General features: G+C 36.0%; 1 protein-coding gene across 1 annotated transcript in view; it reads left to right on the top strand.

Annotated features, from left to right (window-relative positions):
* Positions 1 to 17,244, top strand: part of LOC140700362 (uncharacterized) — a 257,989-nt gene extending 240,745 nt beyond the window's left edge. The window contains exons 3-6 of the mRNA XM_072973873.1: positions 13,023 to 13,118; positions 14,723 to 14,875; positions 15,077 to 15,358; positions 16,707 to 17,244. Coding sequence (XP_072829974.1) covers positions 13,023 to 13,118; positions 14,723 to 14,875; positions 15,077 to 15,197 — 370 coding nt within the window. The 3' untranslated portion in view covers positions 15,198 to 15,358; positions 16,707 to 17,244. The remainder of the gene's footprint in view (positions 1 to 13,022; positions 13,119 to 14,722; positions 14,876 to 15,076; positions 15,359 to 16,706) is intronic.
* Positions 17,245 to 21,984: the final 4,740 nt, after the last annotated feature.

The following is a 21,984-nucleotide window of genomic DNA, read 5'->3' on the forward strand; positions in this document are numbered from 1 at the left end:
AATTATCGTGAAGTTTTGTGAAATAGTTCAAGTATTTGCACAACTAGTTGAATCATTTGCCTAGCACACAAACTATACATTCTATATCATTATTACAAGGGCAATGTTGGAACAAACTTCTGGACTATGACTGGTGCTGTAGCTGCAGAAAGCAGCAGTGATGGGAATGTTCAATAGAAAGCTTCTGAAGTAACTTTGAAGAAATGTTTTTGGAAATCTTAATTATGTAAGTGTTGCTCCAGTGAGATTCTAACAGATGCAAAGCTTTAGTAAAGCTACTGAGAATAGATGATAGAGAGAGAGAGAGAGAGAGATGTATGATACACTGCTGTTAATGAATACACAACATTTTATGTCCATGGACACTAAAATGAATGATCAGTAATATGTGAACTCAAATATCCATACAAAACAAAAATTATCATATAGTCTTAGAAATATCTAAATCAAAAGGTGAATCAATGCTACGTTGTCATTAATACTATTAGGAGAAGTACGCATTGTAAAAGATATGTTGGTGAAATGATTAAAGATATGGAATCTAGAACATAAGCTATATATACCTTTAAAAGTATCCACTTTTATATTTATTTCTTAGTACTATTTAGAAAGCCATTTTAGATATTAATATAAGTAAAATGATGAAGAACTAAATATTTAATGAACACGTTATTGAAATTTTCAGAGATTAAAATAACTGTTTTGAGGCTGAACAGTTTTGATATTTACCAAAAAACCCCCAAATAAAAAACAAAAATAAAAAGCATCATTAATAGTAACTTCTCCAACCAAGAAACCATTAGGAAAAAAGAAGAGGGTGACTTATTGGTGAATTTCATAATTGGTTCATCTCATGATTGGTCTCAAAACTACGTAAGTTAATTTATTTTGTCTATATATTAGATACATCACCTTAAGCCCAATCAAAAATATGGCTTACTGAAGAGTACTATGGCCTTTTTAGTGTAATAAAGACATAGAGTGGACAATTTTTAGAGTTACGATAGATAGCTGAAATTTACTACATATATTGAAATATAATGTTTAAGATACTAAACCTTAAGTTATTTAGAAATGTAGTTGCCCCCATTAATATCTTGCGGTATATTTTAGTACTAATTTTCCAAGCATATATGAGTGTGTGCACATTTTAATTGTCAATATGTATTTAAATACTCTTGTAGTAGAATACTATAAAATGAAGTTTACAAAATTAAATTTCTTAAATGACTTTGAGGTCTGTACTATTAACAGAATATATTTTCTAATCACAATAAAATAAAATTAGAAAGCCACTAACAATCTATCTTAAAATCCTATTAGTCTAGAAATAAAATAGTAACTTAAAGAGGAAGTCATAAAAGAAATCATAAGTAATAATTAAGTCAGTGCATGTTAAAACTTGTGGGGCACAGCTAAAGCAGAATTTAGAAGACAGTTTGTAGCTTTTAATTTTATTGGAAAACAAAGTTTTAATTTATTTGAAAACAAATGAATTAGTACTCAGTAGAATGATAGTAACAAAATATGAATAATTATAATATAATCAGAAATCAGTAAGAATAAGGAAAAAGTGGAGGGGATTGGGACTTTAAAAAGATTAAGAAGTTAGGCATTTTGTGAGAGTGATGAATAAAACTTAGAGAAGACAAAAATGAACAAAATACAGAATGAAAGAGGGTACACTGAAACCTTTATGAAACAGATTTTGGAAAAGTGTAAGCCATCATAATTGATTTGAGAAAATGTAACTTTCTTACAGAAAGGCAATCAGTTAGAAAACTTGATAATTTATTAGCTCAAAAAACATCTTAGATCTAGATAGAGGGCATGTACTTAAGAAGCAGTTAGAGGGGAGTAATTAAATATGCACAACAAAACATGGAGTGAGTGATCTGAAAGCCAGTGTTGAGTGAATCAAATTTACAAACCAAAGGCACTCTGTAATTTGATAATCATTAAACGGAAAATCCAGAGATAATCTGCATATATATTTTAAAATATATTTACTTTTTCAGGAGTATCAATCAAATGTACTTTAGTAAGCCAATGTGTAAAAGAGCATGGGAAGAAGTAAAAAACAAAACAAAAGCATAAAATAAGAAAAAGGGTTAAACACAACAATTATAATGCTCTGTGCACTGAGGAACAGGAGTAGCTCAAATCTTGGAGCATGAGACTATAATATAAAATAAATGATATTTAAAATCAAATAAAAATACTGTTTCACTATATATAATCATGTGTTTGTCACGTAATCTTTACAAAAATACTATAAGGTAATTGTTTTCAGACATATGATTGCCTAGCAAATGTAAGCAAGATTTAACATGCCCAGAACTGGTATTTCATTTTAACAGCGTAAATCATGTAATGCAAATATCTATAGAATTTTTGAGTTTCCTAACTTTCTTGATGAAGCTTCAGTTTTTATATTCAGCTATTCTGTATTGTTGAGTATGTTTGGACAGTTTCACTTTTAAACAGCTACCTCTACCTATTTTTGTTTCCACCATAATATTTGACAAAGAAAATTTTGTAGAAGGAAAGGAAGTATTTTCTCTTTGGTGGTAAACATTTTCTCAATAATGTTATTTTGGAAGTATGTTAACTTATATGAAAGATGGGTACTTTGAGGCTGCAGGCTAGGAGAACTAATGACTCATGTGATTGGCACCATTAATAACTTCTGCTGTTTCCTCATTCAGACTACCATGGCTACACTTTGTACTGCGTGTTTTCTTTCCATTACAGTCCCCTATACAGAAGAAATCAGTTGAGTTCAAAAGCCCAGTACTAATCAGAACAATTTCCCTACAGAATTTGTTGGCTGGAGATTCAATATTACATTTTCAAATAGGGTTTCAAGTCTCATGTGAAAAATTCCAATAGTAAGTCTAATTTCAAATTTTATGAACAGATAAATATAGAGAGATATATGTAGATGGTTTCAATATAAAGTATATTTTTTATAAAATAATCAAGTATTTTAAAAAAGGTAAATGGTAGATCTACTTGATATATAAACAGTGAATACTGATATAGTTTTAATATACATAACTGGGTGAATATGCACAGAAAATTACATTATTTCTATTTTTAAAAACTTTCTGACATAGTTCAAGCAATGTCACACTGCCTCCTTCCATTGATGGCAAACGTCAAGGCTAATATTTAAACATATGTCTACATTAGTAGGTATAGTAATAAAACGCATATACTTATAAAAATGTATAAAAATGCAATATGCTAAGTATATTAAATTACACTCATACATGTTAAAATGTATGTCTGTAAAAATACCTAAAACATAAATATAAGCATGATTTATGTACTTAGGTTAATCAAATCAGCAGTATAAACAAAAAAGGTAAAGATATAGTACTATATTCTAAATATTTTGTCAGGTGGCCATTCATAAAGGTCACATTCTTTCCAATATAGTAAAAGAAGCATCATTATATTTATAAAGAGCCATACTTTTTTAAAACTGTTAATTTTTATAAAATTTATATACCTTCTTTCTTTATAAAACCATTCCATAAATTCACTTTCCAATTCCACCTTGCTACTTAACTAAAACATATTAATATGCAACTATTGTTTTTTATTTAGTTCCTACCTTTTTAAAATTAAGCCTACCTTTTTAGAGCTTTTAAGTTTAAAACCAATTTGAAAGGGAGGCTTCCCATATAACCTGTGCCGCTACACATGCATCGCCTTCCCATTATCAACATCCCCCACCACAGTGGTGCCTTTGATTAAGCCTACATAGACCCAACAGAACCACCCAAGCCCACAATTTACATTAGGGTTCACTCTTGGTGTTGACATTCTTTAGGTTTGAACAAATTTATAGTGACATGTATTCATCATTATGGTTACATTTCATGGCCCTAAAAATCCTGTTTGTTCTGCCTGTTCATGCCCTCTCCCCAAGAGCCTGCCTTTTAAAACATTTTATATTTTTTCAGAGCCCAGAATGTCCTAGATATTAACAATATAGCTATTAATTTATTAGTTAATAATTTTTGCCAGGCGATAGGCTTAGTGAATTACATGCAGCATCTCTTTTTTTCTTATATCTCTGTGAGGCTGGTTATTTTATTATTAATTATCATTAACCTCTCGATCACTTAAATTTTAAAAATGAAGAGACTGAACCACATGAAATTTTTTTTAAAAATAGCATGCACAAAACCAAACAATTTAAAGTGACTGAGGCAACATTTGGATTCATTATCTCTATTCCAATATTAAGCTCTTAGCCACTACACCTACTTCTATGCCAAGTCACATTAGAGACATTTATTTTGTCTAGATATTGGGGGAAAGCTCTGATATCATAGTAGTTTTCAGATTGTCCATCTCTAAATTTAGAAGACACAGGTTTCTTGTAAATCAATAACTTTTCACCTGTCAGAAGTGCCCTATCTTCACGAAAGCCTGTCTTTTTAGTTTTTTATAGAATATTTCTCACCTACTCAAGCTAACAGTTCATACATTTGCCAAATACTGGGGGGTTATATTTAAGTAAAGTAACTTTCAGAATCTTTCTATCCATTTGTTTTTCTAAATATGTTTTTAAAATATATTGAATGGACAGTGTTGGGAGAACAACCTACAGAATGGAGTTAATGGCCTTTCCATCCAGTTTTTTAAAAAAAAAAACAGAACATGGAAAATTTTCAGTAAATACCGTTTAGGCAGAAACACATCTCCTTTGCAAAGTTCTGTTACAAGCATTAAGAAAACTCTCAAACTTGATTTCAATATATCTTACGGGTTGTGATGAAGTTCATAGATTCAAGGAATAGATTAGATATTTCGCTTCTTTTGTTATTGCCAAGAAAACAAAAAAGGAAAATATTAGAGGAAAATGCAAAGAAACACCAACTTTGTAACAGTACAATTGTAAAGAATTAACATAAAAACTAAACAAAGAAACAGGGCAATTGGGAAGGAGTTTAAATAGTATGACGTAAAAGAGAATACTTCTAATACGTGTTATTTTGCATATTATGAAATGGCTTATTAAAGATAAGATGGAAATAACTTCTCTAAAATTACATAGAGATACACTTGAAATATTTTTTATCAAGCAAAAAGGACACTTTTGAGAATGGAAAGGGGCACTCTTAAGAATTATACTGAGACTGGCCCTGGGTAAATCAGACCCTGTGATAAGGGAGCCTATATTTCCATGAACTGTTTTCATCCATAATCCATGCATCCTAAGGATAAGCCCTTTAAGAATTTCCAACATGGTTCCAACAGTTAGACCTCAAGTCCCTTATAAATCACAGAGCAGAACAACTACTCCATACAACACCCTGTGTGGCACCACAGGGCCAGAGGAGAACTAGCTTCCCACTTTATACACATCTGTTGTTGGGATGACTAAGAGGAAGCTTATAGGCATTTGCGCTGAATTACCACCTAAATAATCTGCACTTGAAAGATTACTTATACAGGTAAAAAAATTAATCGGTATCAAGTCTCTGTGATAAATTACTAGCAAGGGGGCCTCAAATTTCAGAGTTAAAAGGCATCTTAAAGAAAGCCAACGATCTTAATTTATAATTAAGCAAACTGAAGTTTGAATGAGTTAAGTAATTCACCAAAATGAAACAAAAAATTGGTTAAGGAACTCTTACAACTCTACTAATTTTGACACAGCACATTCAGTGCTCTTTCTGCTATAGACTGCCCCCCACCCTCACCCCATGAAGTGTAGCTGCTGCAAAGTCTTAGTTTGCTCTTGTCCTGTTTTGTCACAGTGAAGTATTAGATATCCAAGGATCTGAATAGTCCACTCTGTATTTACCAGTCCCCTCAATGCCTCTCACTGTCAATAAAGGGGCATCTGCTCACAGTAATCCAAAATAGTTTCCTTCTGTTTTTAAGATCCCTGTAAGTAAAAGCAGTTCACTTTTAAAATTCTGCTAGAGTCTGAACAATATTAGTCTACTTCTAGAATGAATAATTCCTACAAAATCTAATGATGGAACACAGAGCACAACACAGCAGAATTAAAGGTTAAAGTTCAAATGCTGTAATTTCAAACTATTGATCAATGGTAATTTGGGGTACCTCTGGTGTATGGCAAACAAGAAAGTTAGGTAAAGTATGAATGATTAATATTAAAGTAACTCAATTTCTTAAATTTACATAGAGCTACTAAGCCAATATTTTCTCTTTTATTTCCCCATGGTTAGTCTATACTTCTAATCTACCCATTTGTTTGTTTCAAAAATGATACTGCTTCTAATTAGGGCAGAGCTAGAAGAAGATGCTTTAATTAGGACAAAGCTAGAAAAAGAACAATCTTTAAATGAACTATTTGTTAAAAAAAATTAGGTCAAAGTCCATCTTTCTAAAAGTATAGGTAACCATCAAATAATTCTATCTCATATTAATAAAACAGTATAGTAAAAACACCCTATATCTGTTTATCACTTCTCATTGCTCAAAAACAAGGGTAACACTATAAGCTAAAGTTAGCAAAGAATTTAAATATTAATAATCTTTGAATATATTTAGTCTTTTACATTAAAAGGGCAATATTTATACAATGCTTAGTATATATGTATTGTATATAGTTGAATGCAAATTAAAATGATTAACATTAGAAAAGCATTTTGGATTATTTAAAGATGATTTACTGTAAGCTAGAAAAACTGTCAGTTATATTGTGGTTGGATGTATTTTCATGGTAGTTCAGGTGTGTTAGATATTGTATATTTTATTTCTAACTGTAGTGACATAAAAAATATTTAGTATTCAAACCCACATAGAACTTAAGGGAATACAAATCTGTTAACAAGTGAGTGCATTTACTTTAAAGTTGAAAACAAAAGCAGAAAGCCTTTTTATTTTACCTAACCTGGTGAATGTCCTGTTTACTAAATCCAAAGTAACAGACAGGTTTAATGTAAGTATGAGGGAGTCCCCAAGCTGCTGTTTCTATTTTAAATCCACAGTGGAGGCTTCAGTGAAGTTTTTAGTGCTCTAATTCTTCCTACATTTGCTCCCTTTTTTGTCATTGCTGTTACTCGGGGACATACCTGCAGGAGAGTTATGGGCAAGAGCAGGGAAGCAGACATGCACTTCCCAAATGTACGTATATATTTTTATTTTTTTACATCCATCTAAATTTTATTGAATTTTGTTCTGGCAAACAGGCAAATCAGCTTGATCCTGTCAAACTTTAGTTTCAGGTGCTGTTAGGTAGGACCCAGACTATTATTTATTTAAGGGCTAGAGACATCCTACTTCTAAAACATCTTTCTCAGGTTACAGTGGAAACCTAGATGTTCAGTGAAGTATCTTCCCTGTCCCCCATTAGCTTTTCTCTGTCTGGCCTCACAGCATCTGTCTCAGTGCACACACAGCTTAGTCTTCAGGCAAAACCTCAAGGAGGACCCTATGTGATGCTCCAGATCTGCTTATCTGGGCAAAGCCTTAATCACTGGTGTCCTGTCCTGCAAACTACAGCTGATTCAGGAACCCCTGCCTCTACCTCTGAACCTTGTATCTTCTGGTAAGGTCTGCTCTGTTTAGGCTCCAATTCCCTGCATCACATTTTGGGTAATGACCCCCACAGTAAGCAGACTGGATGTGGAGGTCACCTCTTATGTTCCTTTCAAGCATCACAGCCCCATGCTGCCCAGTGCCTGGCAAACAGGCCCTTCATGTGTGCTTCCTATCTTTGCTTCTTAGTTGTGTAAGGCGGAAGGATCCATCTAAATCCCACTACAGTGTCAGGTTTGATTCGAAGTTCCTGTCTATTTTTAATGCCTCTTTGCTTGCTTTGATCCCCCTCAATTTGACTCTTTACCAATACTTTGAAAAATATGCATTTCTTCCTATTACTGGTTAAAATCTTAGATTTTTAGCACCATGATTTTCCCAAACTTCTTAAAAAATGGATTATTCCTGATTATTTCCATTTCAGATAATATATTTAACAGAATTTCTCTTCTTTTTCTCTTTACCAATGATTTTGTTTTAGAAACAAAACTATTATTAACAATATCATTTTATACTAACGGAATTGCTTTCAGGGAATATTTTTAGCATTTGCATTGTTTCAAATTTTTAGTGAAATTTAGATATTATTTTCTTAGTTTTATCTCAGTAACCAATATCATTTCTTTATACCATATATTCTCATTGCTGAGTTCTCTACCAAATGAGATTAAAATAAGGGACGGCCTGGCCTTACACAGGGATTTTATAAATAGAAGCTGTTGTTACTGCTGTCATCACCATTGTCATCATCATTAGATGACACTACAATCACCAGCAACATCAAAATTTCTCAAGCTGCAAATTGCCTTTGAATTCATTTACCAGTGACAAAGATGACAGATCTAACAACAGATAGATCTCTTTTGGAATAAGCTGAATTTGTAATTTGCTCACGTTCTCTCTCTCATGTCAAACATTTTGACAATTAGTTGACTACAAAAATAATAATAATAGAGAAATAAACAAGTTCTATGGTATACTTTTAATAAATTCTAAGTGCTAAAAATTTGAGGTTATTTGATTTGTGGACTACTTTTGAAAATTTAGGAAAAATCAAATGTCACTATGGAGTCACTAATTCAGCTGCAGAGAATTCACAACATCTACAAATCACTGTGATAAAAAGCACGCGCGCGCGCGCCCACACACACACACACACACCCCTTCTTTTCAAGAGAACTGCCACCTCAAGTGAGCCATCATACATACTTACGGTGACTTTGACTGTAACACCGTGGACTTTGAATGTCAGTTATCACTGTTTTTCCTGACCCAGTTCTCTCACAGAGTATTGCAGTTGAGTGAGGAAGTGATTTGTAGCTGAATTTCAATCTGGTTTTATGTTAAGTACCTCCTTTAACGGGAACAACGAGGAGGCTCAGGAATCCTAGAGTTGGAATGCCAGGCCCTAACTTTCCCCAGTACTCATTCCGTGTGTAAACAAGAAGAGAGAGTAAGTGATATGTTCTAGATTTGTTATCAATGCTCCGAGGAAGACTAAGACCAAAAAAAGTATGTTGATAAGCATTGGTCTTTTCATTGTTATTCTATACATATTTTATTTTCTGTCAAAGATGATTTACTAAGCGCTCCTGACATACATATAAACTTTCTGAGGATGCATTTGTGTCTCTAATGACAAAACTGCATCTCTTATATAAAATAAGTATGGAAATTCCATAAAAACGGTAGAAAATTGAAACTGTTTAGAAGTCCAAGTCAGTGGTAGAATATATGTGCAGATTTAGAGTTATGAATGTATTTGCATTTTTAAGAGAGTTTAAATCAATTCCCTTTATACATACCTGTCACAGTTTGGGCTTAAGGTTTCTAATATATGGTGTGAGAAGTGGAGCCATGTAGCCCTTGTAATGCAGGTTGTTGTTCCCATCTTAGTGATGATATAATGAATCATGTTCATAATAAATCATCATAATAGCTTTCTCTGGTGGAATTCAGGTTCACACTTTCCTTTAGCATTTGATTCTATAATCAGGCTAGATTCATGTGCAGAGAAGACACTTATGTGTCTGGGTTTGCAGTTCTCTGCACAACCTGACGATAGAACATAAACAAATATGGACACTAAGGACAAGTAAGGTTTGGAATGTGAAAAGTTATTCCCCAAACCTTTCACAAAACTGGAAAACTAAAATTTACATATACAATTCCCATGCCTCCACATCCTCATGTGGAAAATTACAGAACTGACTGTGAGTATCTTCAAATTTTCCTCCAGCTCAAACATTCTATAATTTTATGAAAAATCTAATTATATGAAATTGAAATCCTTTCTGAGGCTTAAGCTTTTTCTAATAAGTTTCATTTCCTAGTATATATTACTAACAGCTGAAATCTCTTTTCCAAAAGACATTAAGTATCACGATGAATGCCTGTCATTCTGGAATTTTTGAAATCCAGATGCCATATTTCAGCTACATTATGTGAAAAAATCTCACCTAACATATCTAAGATATGATCCCTTACATATGGAAGAAACACAGAATTTACTTGCCCATGTGCAGGGAGTTAAATTTTAATAGTCAACAGGTCTTTTTAAGACATCATCTATTATCATGATACTGATGTTATTAGCAGTAAAATTACATTCCGTGAGTTTAATAATAAAAGTAATTGGCTCTTGACTTTAGGAATTTTGTAACCTGAGATAAAATTAGTTTTTACACAGTTTTGTTTTGTTTTTTTTTCCCAAAAACTGCAGTAAAAGAGGACACACTCTTTCCAGGCATAAAATTTTAAATCAATTATCAGTTATCATTTCCCTATTTATTTATATACAAATGAGCTTTACCATAATCGTGATGGCAAAATTAATTGGTTCCTACAAAACCTAAAAATCGTGACTTGCAAAAATCTGGGAATAAAAACAGATGTGGTAAGGCAGGGAAATATGGTAAGAAAGGTGAACCACTAGGTGGTAATGTATCAATCATTCTTAGCAAAACCATTGACTTTCCTTTCTGCTTTACCAGACAAATTAAAGGAATAAAAGGGCTGGGTTGTCACACAAGAGCTTCTATAGAAAATGGAGAAAATCTTCTATGTTGCAAGTAGAGGTAACTGTGGTTCGTTATGGTTCTCAGGTAGCTAACCAGAAGAGTTGCCGTATTTTCAACTACTGAGAAAAGAAGAAAATAATGTAAAAACAAAACCCTCTTTCTTGTCTCTTCTGTCTCCTGGAAGCAGGCTGCCCTATCTATTCATAAACCAATGACTTCCCTGGGCCTAAACCACACAGTAGATTTGACAGTAGACTAGACCACATTACAAGTTACACTAATTTGAATCCAACGATTTAATACTGTCCAAGAGAAAAGGGCTTAACATCTAGAAGAAATCTGAAGCAAGGACTTACTTGGAATCTCCAGGTAGAGAGTGGTTAAGAAGAAAACAAACTTTACTGTTTCTGTTTTCCTTCTCTGAGAAGCGAGAAGCCCCCAAGGAGTACAGTGGGAGTAATTCTGTCTGTGATAGTTTACAATCATCCAGAAGCCTAAGGTTTCACAATAAAAGATTACTCCCTCGCCTTCATTGATGAATGGCTATAATTTTCCATGGACATCCTGAATTGGCTACCCTGCCAGAACAGGGGGAAAAGCTCTCTAACTCTGAATTGAAGGCATAATTCTAAAATATAAGGCTTTACTGTACAACAATAACACATCTTCTAGGAACCCTTGATATATGAGTTGTAGAGAAAAATAACAGGATAGGTATTTACATAGCACAGGGATGTAGATAAATTTATGTACTTCATTATAAATGACAAAATGATAATGAGATAAGAAAATATTCTGAAACACAATGGTAAGAAATTTAGTTAAAAAAAAAGAACTTCAGTCAAACCCATCAAGTGAAACATGATGACAATCAAAGTGTCTTGAGTACCTAGTGTTTTCTCAATCTTGGAATAAAAAACACAGTGGCGGGGGCATTCTCCCATATACTCAGACACAGACAGAAATCTCACATTCTATTTTAAGAATATACACATAACAGTAGATAAATTATCTGAAAATGGTTAAGTATGAGCATACTTTTTATGATAGGATAAATGATCTCTCATACCTGGCACTTACAAGTAGTCTTTTTGGTTATTTTTGCCTCTTCTCTATGGCATGATGCGCCTGGAAGTAGTTACTCCTTTCTGTTTTAAGGTATCTCACGTTGGTTTTATCCATTACCTTTTCTTTTGAGGGGTCAACCACTATAGTATGAACATTAGTAACTACAGTACATTTAAGATAAGTATCTTAAATCTTAAGTATTAAGATACTAATTTTTTCTAAAATTTGAAAGTCATAAATTTGGTTTAATGACTGTAGTTACCTTGCAGTTTGGAATCACTACCACACTGTAGTGCATCGATATTGCCAGCCACTGAACATTCACTGTAGTGTCATGTGTACTCACTGAGCAAGAAGGAGAAATAGTCAATCAATTTAAAAATACAGGTTTCCAAGACAGTGCTAATACTGAATAGAAGATAATGAATTGAAATGAATAAGCAATAAAAATGTCTGAGTTTCTCTAGATAAATTGCTTACTTAATAGTGTTGTTATATAGAAGGTTATCAAGGCTTCTTTCTATGTTTCTGCCCAGTGAAATCTTTCAAATTAGATTCCAATAAAAAGTGCCTTCCCCCCTACCCCCCAAAAAAGATTATTATGATAGTGGATAAAACATATGGCTCTCTAATAAAAGAGACAGGCATTTAAGCACATGCGGACAGAGTTTATATGGGAAACATAGTTTCAACTAGTGGCAGCTCCTGTATTTATATAGAGGAACAAGCTGGTCATAGGTGACCAGGGGCATTCGTTGGAATCACAGGGGTGTCTGCCTAGGTTGTGTGCTTACGTGGAGTAGCCAAGATACCTTCTGATGTCCACTTACCACGGCACCACACAAAGAAGACACACAATTAATTCCTAAAATAACTAATAAAAGAGGTAATCAGAAATTTAAGGTTTTGGAGGAAGCAGCACTACTTAACCGTGTACCAGCAGTGTAGCACTTAAATTCAACTCTGAACAAAGGCACTCAGAGACATTAAGAATGTGAAATCTGGTAAGTAGGAGGCACAAAAGTACAAAATCTTAGAAGAGAGGATCCCAATAAACACAGACAAATCGTATCAATCATTTTTAGTTCAGTGTCTCCATTATTGTGTTAAGAAACTGTATCTTGGTCACGTGTTAGGTGATTTACTTCACCAGTCATTAATTATAAGGAAATTAGACTTTATAACAAAATCCCAAGTTTTAGTATTAAAAACAGATGCATGGATCTTTATACTTAAAGTAAACTTAAACTAGTTAAATAGTTTCCATTTAATAAAATTCATTTATTATACCAGAAAACTTTCTTTTTCCATGAAACTCTCACTTAAAAATACCTGGTCTAACCGGAGCTAGAATGACCTGATCTGAGCAAACCATCTATTTCATCCCGGTTCCTATCACAGGATGCATCCTGCATGGAATGCAAAACAGAAACAGCCAATTCTTCAATGGTCCAGCTTAATGAGACTCTGTTTCAAGACCTATCACATCACAAGTCTGTAAGTGACGCTGTTTCACGTGTCAGTGCCTTGAATTTGCTGTTCCTTCGCTTGGAATGTTCTCTGTCCTTGTCCATGTCTACAGCTCCATTCATCCTCAAAAATGCTATTAAAACTCTGACTGTTTCTTTTTTTATTTTTGCTCCTTTGCTCTCCTATCATATATAAGTGACTTGCACTTAGCCTGTATACTTCTGTTCTTTAAAGGCCCTATATATTATTTCAAATTTCAAGCATCAGTATATTTATATATTGAATATGTAACATATGCAATATATAGCATTATATTAAATGTACACTGTATGTTATGTATTATATATTGCATGTTACCTATTTTACACAGAAAAATCATATAACATACATTATATATTTAAATATGAATTTGTAATAGAATTTTTATGCAAATCTAATCTATCTCAAATTTTTGAGTAACATTTCCTTTCCTAATAGCAAGATTCCATCATTTTTGACTTTGCTTTTCCAGATCCAAATAAGTACTCATTAAATCTACATTGATTAAATAGAACTCCTCCCTGAATTTAGATACAGTCATAAATAAACGTCCAGGCAGAAAGTGAACACCAGAAACAAAACTTCAAAGTGGAAAAGAATAAACTCAGTGGATTTTTTGTTTAGATGAAAAATCTTGAGGTCAAAATAGAATTTAAAGTACTAAATGTGTAGGGGAAAAAAAAAGAATCCATCTGGTATCTTCTATATTAAAACTAGTATCAGTCCTGGTCAGATATTTGGGAACAAATTTAACATGAATAGGAGCAGAAGCAACAACACAGAAACTGCCAAAATTACATTATTCACTTACTATACATGGAAGCCCCTGAGAGCTCTGTGTTAAATAACTCAAACAATAAAATGGTTCTGGATACCCAAACTATGTGTTCAAAGCAAGAACAGAGAAATTTCAAAGGCATCTTTTAATAAAGAATGAGAAGTAAGGCCTGTAGCTCTCACTGAAGGAAGGCTAGTTTTTTCTCTGAAGTTCTGCTAAAATACCAGATACATCACACAGTAGGATGTACGGAAGCTACTGAAAACCTCAGATTCACACCAGTGAAGCTCGAGCACTGAAACTCCTGGGACTGGCAGACAATCAGGCACTGCAAGCCACGTGCTTGGAGAGTAAGAACATTTGTCTTTCCTTATTATACTAAAAACTACCCCAGAGAAGAACAGGGCCTCCTGAGACACAGAATATGAAAGTAAATAAAAACGCACCTTTCACAATCAAGTGGAAATAGTATGCACCTAGAACCAGAGAATATTTGGAGATTGCACTTCTTTCTGTTGCCTTGGATTCATACAGCTACTATTTGCAGTAAATTTTTACAAAATGAGTAACTTTATTTTAATGGAGAAACTGTATTACTTCTTAAAAATGTAATACAATGCCTGGGGCTTAGTCTTTACAGCTAGCATACAGTAAAAATAAAATGTTCCTGCAAAATAAGTTGTAAGGCATTATGCAAATTTAGAAAATTCAGAGCTGTTACATCTAAACTATATGTGAAGACTGATGAGCTGATGGGGGATTCTGGAAGGAATGCATAAACCTAAATTCTCCCTCTTCCCTTACCCTGCTGGAGGCACAAAGACTATAAGAAGCCTCCCATGGAAACTGAAGAAATCCACGATAGTGCTGCGATACTGATACGGGGGCGATTGTGTGTAAGAGGTGGAGAGGCCAGGGGGAGAAACAGATCATTCTTAACATGGATAAAGACTTCAAATGGAGCCAGGTGGGCTTACCACTGATCCCGCTGTTAGGAGTAGGGTTTGGAGGAGTCGTTCAGATGGTTTTCGTCAATGCCCATAACGGGCTGGGATGCCACCGCTAAACTGTCTGTGTAGTCCCTGTACAGGGCCACAGCGCTGGCGGGACTGCATGTGACTGTATTTTGTGCTGAGAAGCCTTCCTATCTTCTTTTTTCTGAATATAGGCGTGCTGTCCTCTGTAAACCTCAAAACCAGAGGCCAGAGCTTCCGAAGCTGAATTCCAGAAAACTTAAGAACGAAGACAGCTTATCCTCTTTCACTGCAGACCAGTCCACAACTACCTAGGAGATCTCGACAGGCAGACCGGAGGCCTGAGTGATCCCGCACCGGACGTAAGCAGACAAGAAAAGGATCACAAGCATCTATGAGGGAAGATCAAGAAGCACAGGCGAGCCCGTCAGCGCTGCTGTGGTCGGAGGACACCGACGCTACGGCCGGGTGTGAAGGTCTGACTTCTCTTCACCATTTACTCACTCACAGGCTTGGGGAGATGACTTAATGCCTCAGTATCTCAGTGTTTTCATCTATAAAATATGAATTGCTGTATCCACCTGATAGAGTACTTTCTGAGAGTTAAATGGATAGATTTTTATATAAAGCCTGTAGAAAACTTTGTACACACGAAGTATTATATGCGTTAGCCACTGGGCTAGCCTAGCAAAATACCCGAGTTAGAGCCAGTCGTGATTTACCCAGAGTTCTGAGAATGTCTCAGTGAGGCTACTGGAAAGTCTCCAAGCAAAGTTACCCAATAAAGGGCTCTGGAATCCCTTAGCACGGGGTCAAGGTTAAGGCCACTCTGAGGCTGGCTTTTAGGAGTGCCATTATGTAATGCTGACATTCCTGAAATGCCAGCCTCAGGGTGACTCACCTGCAGGACCTCTGAAGTGCAAATTCTGAGAAGAAATCATCTGATTGCCAGGCGTGGCTGTGATGTACAACCCCAGATCTGATGTGCATTCCTGGATCAGTCAGCTGTGCTCGGGACAGAGAGAGAGGGATGGTAATGAGAAGATTATGCTGTGTTATCAGCTGTGGACATGACTGTCATAATCCATGCATGGTAGGCACTAAAAAAAGACAGAAGGGAGAATCTCATTTCTCATTATTGCTGTTTACATTTTTTAGTGGGTCTTAGAGAAAAATAAGCTAACATGAAATAAAGAATTATTTCTGACATTGCCTTGGAGAGGTGAGTTTCTGAGGCTCTGTGCTCTTTTGAATGGAAATTTTCAGGCGGAAGCATAGAAGCAGAAGCATCTTAAGCGGAGGGGGTGCTGACTGAGTTCATGGTTAATACCTTACATGTCTTCCTCAGTGATAAGTTGAACTCTGCAGATTTCCTGAGAAACTTACAAAGAAGCCAGCAGAAGCCAGGCCACAGTCCTGGTCAGAAATGGGTCTCTAATTCCACAGCTGCTGCCCCCTGTATCCTTCTCAAGGAGGGTATCTGAGTCAGCCTGCTTCCAGTGCAGACAGACACTTAGGGATCAGTCAACAGCTGGGTCATTTACTTTGTTTCCTTTGTTCAGTGACCCAGTAAATACACTTCTTTCACTTTAATTGTTTGTTTGTTTTAAAATCCAGCATTTTAGGGTTCCCATTCTAGTTAAGGGACATGAATATGTTGAAGACAATTAAGGTAGGGTAAATTTTAATTCTTCTACCTGGTTCAGAAGTCAGATGGTCAACAGAAAAGTTTCTAGCAAAACTAGGCAATGGATAAAGTTTGATTTTATTACACTTTTTAAAAGCCTTAATCTTTCCTTCCTATCTATCTCCTCTCTCCTCCAGGGAGCCCATCAACTCATTTTATCCACAGTGAAAATTTTCCCTGTACTGTTCTCAGAGGGGATTACCTCAAAATTGCACAATTGTCACATCAAGTGATCCAGTTCCCCGAGGGTCCACGTTTCAGCTGCCTGCCCCGGGAAATCATCACACGAACCATGCTGAGACCACGGCTGACACCAGCGAACATTACACAGTGCTGGTTTGTGAAAGCTATGCCGGTGAACGTGTAGAGTCAGTGTTGTAACCAGTAAGTAGAACACGATTATCATTAGCAAACAAAACAAGAAAAAAAAGACGTGCAATATTTTATTTCTAAGAAAAGGGAGGGAAACCCCCATCTGTACTCTTAATGTTTGGTGCCATTTTTGTTTTGAACTTCTTTGTTGTTGAGACTATGCTTCCATTTAATCCCCTTCAGTTTCTCTTTCAAATGTATTGTTCTGTATATAATAAATAGTTTGGGATATTTTTCCAATAAAAAGTGACTGTGATAATTTTCACACTACAGACTCTGCAATAAAGTGCATCTTAAAGCTTTTCTTTTTTTTCCTATTAATCATGTATTTTCCTTCAATGTCACATTTCAAGCCTTCTTAACATGGCAGAGAACATAGTGCCTATAAAATTTTGTGTCATTAATTGTAATTCTAATGTAATTTTTATTGAGAAATAATCACACAGAAAGTACATATTTATGTAGACATTGTCCAAGAGTATTTATGAAATGAACAACTAGGTGACTGCAGTCACATCACTCCCACTGTCTCTGGAGTTAATCATCATCTTGACTTTTGTGAAGATCTTTCTCTTGATTTTTAAAAGCTTTTCTAATTAATCAAAAAATAGTTTAGCTTTTGCCTATTTTAAATTTTATATAAATAATACCAGATTATGTTTTCTTTTGTGAGTTGCTTTTTGTTTAATATTGTTGTGAAATTTATCTAATGTGTGTAGTTATATTTAATTTTATTTGTGTGTAAGTATCCTATTATAGGAATATACTACAATTTATGTATCCACTTGCATTATCCCAGTTAACAACACCTCGAGGTCAACAAAAAGATGGAGGTTAGGATGTCAAGAAGCAGATAGCAGACAACAAACATTACCACCCTGGAACACTTTGTTAGGGGAGGTCACTGAAAAAAAACGTGAGCGCGGTTTGACCTGTAAGCTGGACCTGTCATCAGAGGCTCCTCACCCCTCCCCTCCCCGTGGAATGCACAGTCTGTCTCCTGTTCCCACAGTGAGAGCTGTTCCAAGGACACAGCCTTGAGAGAGTAAGGTGTTACTGAGACCATCTGGACTGAAAACGTGACGGAACCCAGTTAAGGCTTCTATATAAACTTCTAAGATTCTGGCAGGAGGATGCAGGAAACTACTCCTCCTGCAGCCACCCAAGACAAGCCTCGTAAGTCAGTTCTTTGCTTATTAAATCTGCCAGGTAGCAGTCTCGAGTGGCCCGCCTCTCCCTCCCGTCTCTCCCTGCCCTCTGTGAGTCCACGAGCCTGCTTTAGATTACTCCCAGGAAGCTCCCAGGTTGTAAGGCAACACACCTTTCATTTATTTTTCTCCAGCATGCTAAGGAGTAACTGAAAAACCATGGAAGAAGGAGTGGATGGCATGGATTACTTGGCCCAAGGAATGGACTTATCTCAGACTCTGTCTCTCTCCCTCTCCCCAAACCCCCAGCCTTGACTACTGCTCAGCCCTAGCAAGAGCATCAAATGACCGCTAGACGTGGATTTCGACACAAGGGACTAGAAGTCTTAAGATCAGTGTTTAGCAGTCCACAGCTCACTCAGCGCCTTTTGACCCAGAGAGTAAATGTTCAGCGTTAAGTAGCAGTTTGGAACAGTCGCAGGCATTGAGTGCAGCTAACATTTTATTGGTTTGTAGTTGCATCATCCATATTCTGGTCAATTACACTCTGTGTTATGTAACTCATTACCCTAATTATTAGACTAATTTACAGAATATACAAATCTGGCACTTTCTGTAACATACTTACTGCAATTACCTACAACTTAGAGGTAACCACTTTTTAAAAAAGTTTTTCCTAGCAAGTGAAAATTTCTGAGAGAAAAGACAGTTTTAATTTCAGTGAACACATGTACACTTATATATTAAAATGCAAGATGAGGCTTGCTTTATAAGCTTCTTTTGACACGTAATAGATGATTGACACATTCGGCAGTTGATCTTTGTGTTAATTTGGGTCCTGGAAGAGGCAGACTCCAAGACGGGCTTAGAAGTACAAGGGATTCACTAGGTGGTATTCTGTTAAGGGTAAAGTTGGGGAGGTGGGGAATACAGGGGGGACCTTCATGGTATGCTGTAGATCTGACAACAGTGTAAGATAGCAGCATTAGGCAAGAGAGTCTCGGACTACTCTGAACAGTTCTAAGATGGTTTTGGCCAGATTACTGGGAGAGTCCCAGAGCCAAAGGTGCTCAGTGCTCATTAGAGGAATGCCATGCCCCACAGACATGGGCTGGCGCTGGTGCCCTGCCATGCACAGTCACTGGTGAAAGTGTGGTCTTGGTGTGAACACTGTGGTAGTTTCACAAGGATGGTAACAGTGCTGTCAGTTAGCTGTGCCTCCTGTAGCCATTTCTCTTGATGGAGACTGAGCAGCACATTTCCGTGGCTGCCACAGTCCACCACTTGTCCCACACAGATCCATTCCTCCCAGACAGTGATCATTAAGAACGCTGGTAAGTGCAGCCAGGACTAGGATTCCTTTTGCCACTTGGTTCCTAAACCCATGGGATCTTTTTTTTTGAGGTACAGCACACTATAGACACCTATGATTTAATATGTATACTGAATTCCGAGGGAACCACATCTTTCAGAATGTTGTGTCCAAGTAGTTGCTTCACCTGTGTCTTCAGTTGGGTTTTCCAGCACTCTGTGAGGGTGACAGCATCTAGATGGTGTGTGCATCTTAGTTATGGTCTATTCTCACATCTCTTTCTCTGTGTAGTGGGCCACTTGATTAGATGCTGTGTTTTGTGGGATTCTATGCCTGTAAAATCAGTCGTTTCATAAGTCCTCAGTAGAGACTCTGACTGAGCTTCTATGGGATGAAAAGGCAAATCCATACCCAGAAGAGGTATATACCTCTCTGAGGACAAACTTATGGCCCTTCTGGAACAAAAGGGGATTAATCGTTCATTAGGCAACAAGTAACTGGTTCACCCTTAAGAAATGATGCTGTGTCAGGGGATCACCTTCATCTCTATAGTCTGCAGGTTGAATATTCAGAGACATTAGCCATATTCATCTCAGTAAATGAGATTCAATGCTATTGACCCCACACATACCCTCCATATCTGCCACTGTGGCTACTTATGTACTGCTATCCTTGATCTGAGATAGCCAATGAAGATAAGCTGATGTTAATTCTTCTTGGATACTGAGTGTCTATTATCTGATGGATGCATTCTGGGAAACATTAACATGTAAATACAGTGTCTTTATATTTCATGCCCTATGTCTGCTCACATGCCTATACCCTAATTCCCTTATCTCCAATCCTCCAGCCATTTTCTTCCTAACCTCCTGCCATTAACCACTTTTCGGAAATTTGTACACATTATTAGCCCATTTCTCTTTGCACACAAAATGGATTACCAGGTATATCCCGTACAGCTCTGCCCACTAGGAAACATTTCTATCTTAGCTATCTTTTAGGGCCATCTGCTTAGAGCCTCTCTGGCTGATTGTTCAGTGGAGAATACTGCACTGCTGTGCCGTGGCATCATCCTGGGACTGCTCGTCTTCCACCTCCCAGCACTGACACACCATAAACCAAGCCCTTGTGATGTAGCTGAGCTAGGAAGAAGTCAGGGACTGATGCACAAAGAACAGAGAATCTTCTGCAATTAGTGAAAGATTTCCTGTGGTCACAAGAGTAGAATCATAGAGATTTCATGTAGATCAGAAGGGTAGACACAGAATGAGGTAGGGATGGGTTTTAGGGTTTTAGTTAAGGAATGAAAGATGAGTTTGTCATTTCAAATAATAATTCTACATTTCTCTTATGGTACATTTATTGTTCACCAATAGAGATTGTTTCTTTGAGCAAAGACAGTATATCTCTGAGAACCTCCTGTTAAATTACAAGTATCTCTAAAAGAAGGAATATTCCACTAGCAACTTTACATAAGACAGTTTAAGAAGTTATTTCCCAAAAGGATTTGCCTGAGTGTTAACTGGGGCAGCCATGCATTTTGGGATAGGAATGGGAAGGAGACAAACATATATTCAACCTTCTTTAAATATTACAATGTGATTTATCATCATCTGCAACAAAATAAAATAGATGTTCTTGGCATGGACTCTAAAATCTTTCCTAATTAAGGCTTTGCTTACTCATGAATTTTTTAATTACTGTTTTCTATTTACATATTGTTACTTAGCTATATCAAAAGTTTATTGTTGCCATTGGCTCAACAAATCCTGTCAGTTAACTAAACTCTATTCACTACTTAAGATGTAACTGAGGGTTATTTCCATAAAGACTTTCATGCCTACCTTTGTGCAACCTTTCCTTCAATCTTGATTAGATGATTTTCCTATAGGTTCTCACAATACAGTGTGCATATTTCTCTCCAAACAATTACTATGTTAATGTTCAGACCACTTGTCTGTTTCTTCCATTCAAATAGAAAGCAGGTGTTATGTCATGTGGCTTCACACAGTGAGCCCAAAGTATAGTGCCAGCTCATAACAGGTCCTCAGTAAATGACCCCAGGTTCAGAGGATCTCCCATGATGAAGAGACCTCAAACAGCCCCACAAAGAGAGCTCCTTGGACTGTGAAAGAGATATGAATGTAAAAATATCACCTCCATCAGGTACTTCGCTGAGAATCACCCTGACCAATACATACATATATTTGCATAGACCCTGTCCCCCATAGGAAAATTAAGTTATCTCTAAAGAGCTTTTGGAAATTACTTTTATAAATCACCAGAGAAAAGATCCAGAAAGTATACCTAAGTGGGGAATTTGCAATAAGCACTAACACAAAAATGGAGTAAACTAAGTGGTGCACATCATTAAAAAATAAAAATTCTTTCTTCTTCAAATTTTAAATCCTTTAACTGCACTTAAATATTTAAGGCTCAGACTCTTTGGAGGAAATTAAGGCACCATGGATGTCTCCAGGGGGATGCTTCAGTGCAGTGCTCCTGAACTAATGTTAATATTTAAATGCTTTAGAAGTCATCTTTGAACAGCAGAAGTGCTTCATCCTGAAACAATCTGCCTTT

Source organism: Vicugna pacos, chromosome 12, assembly GCF_048564905.1.
Source record: "Vicugna pacos chromosome 12, VicPac4, whole genome shotgun sequence".
NCBI classification, from domain to species: domain Eukaryota; kingdom Metazoa; phylum Chordata; class Mammalia; order Artiodactyla; family Camelidae; genus Vicugna; species Vicugna pacos.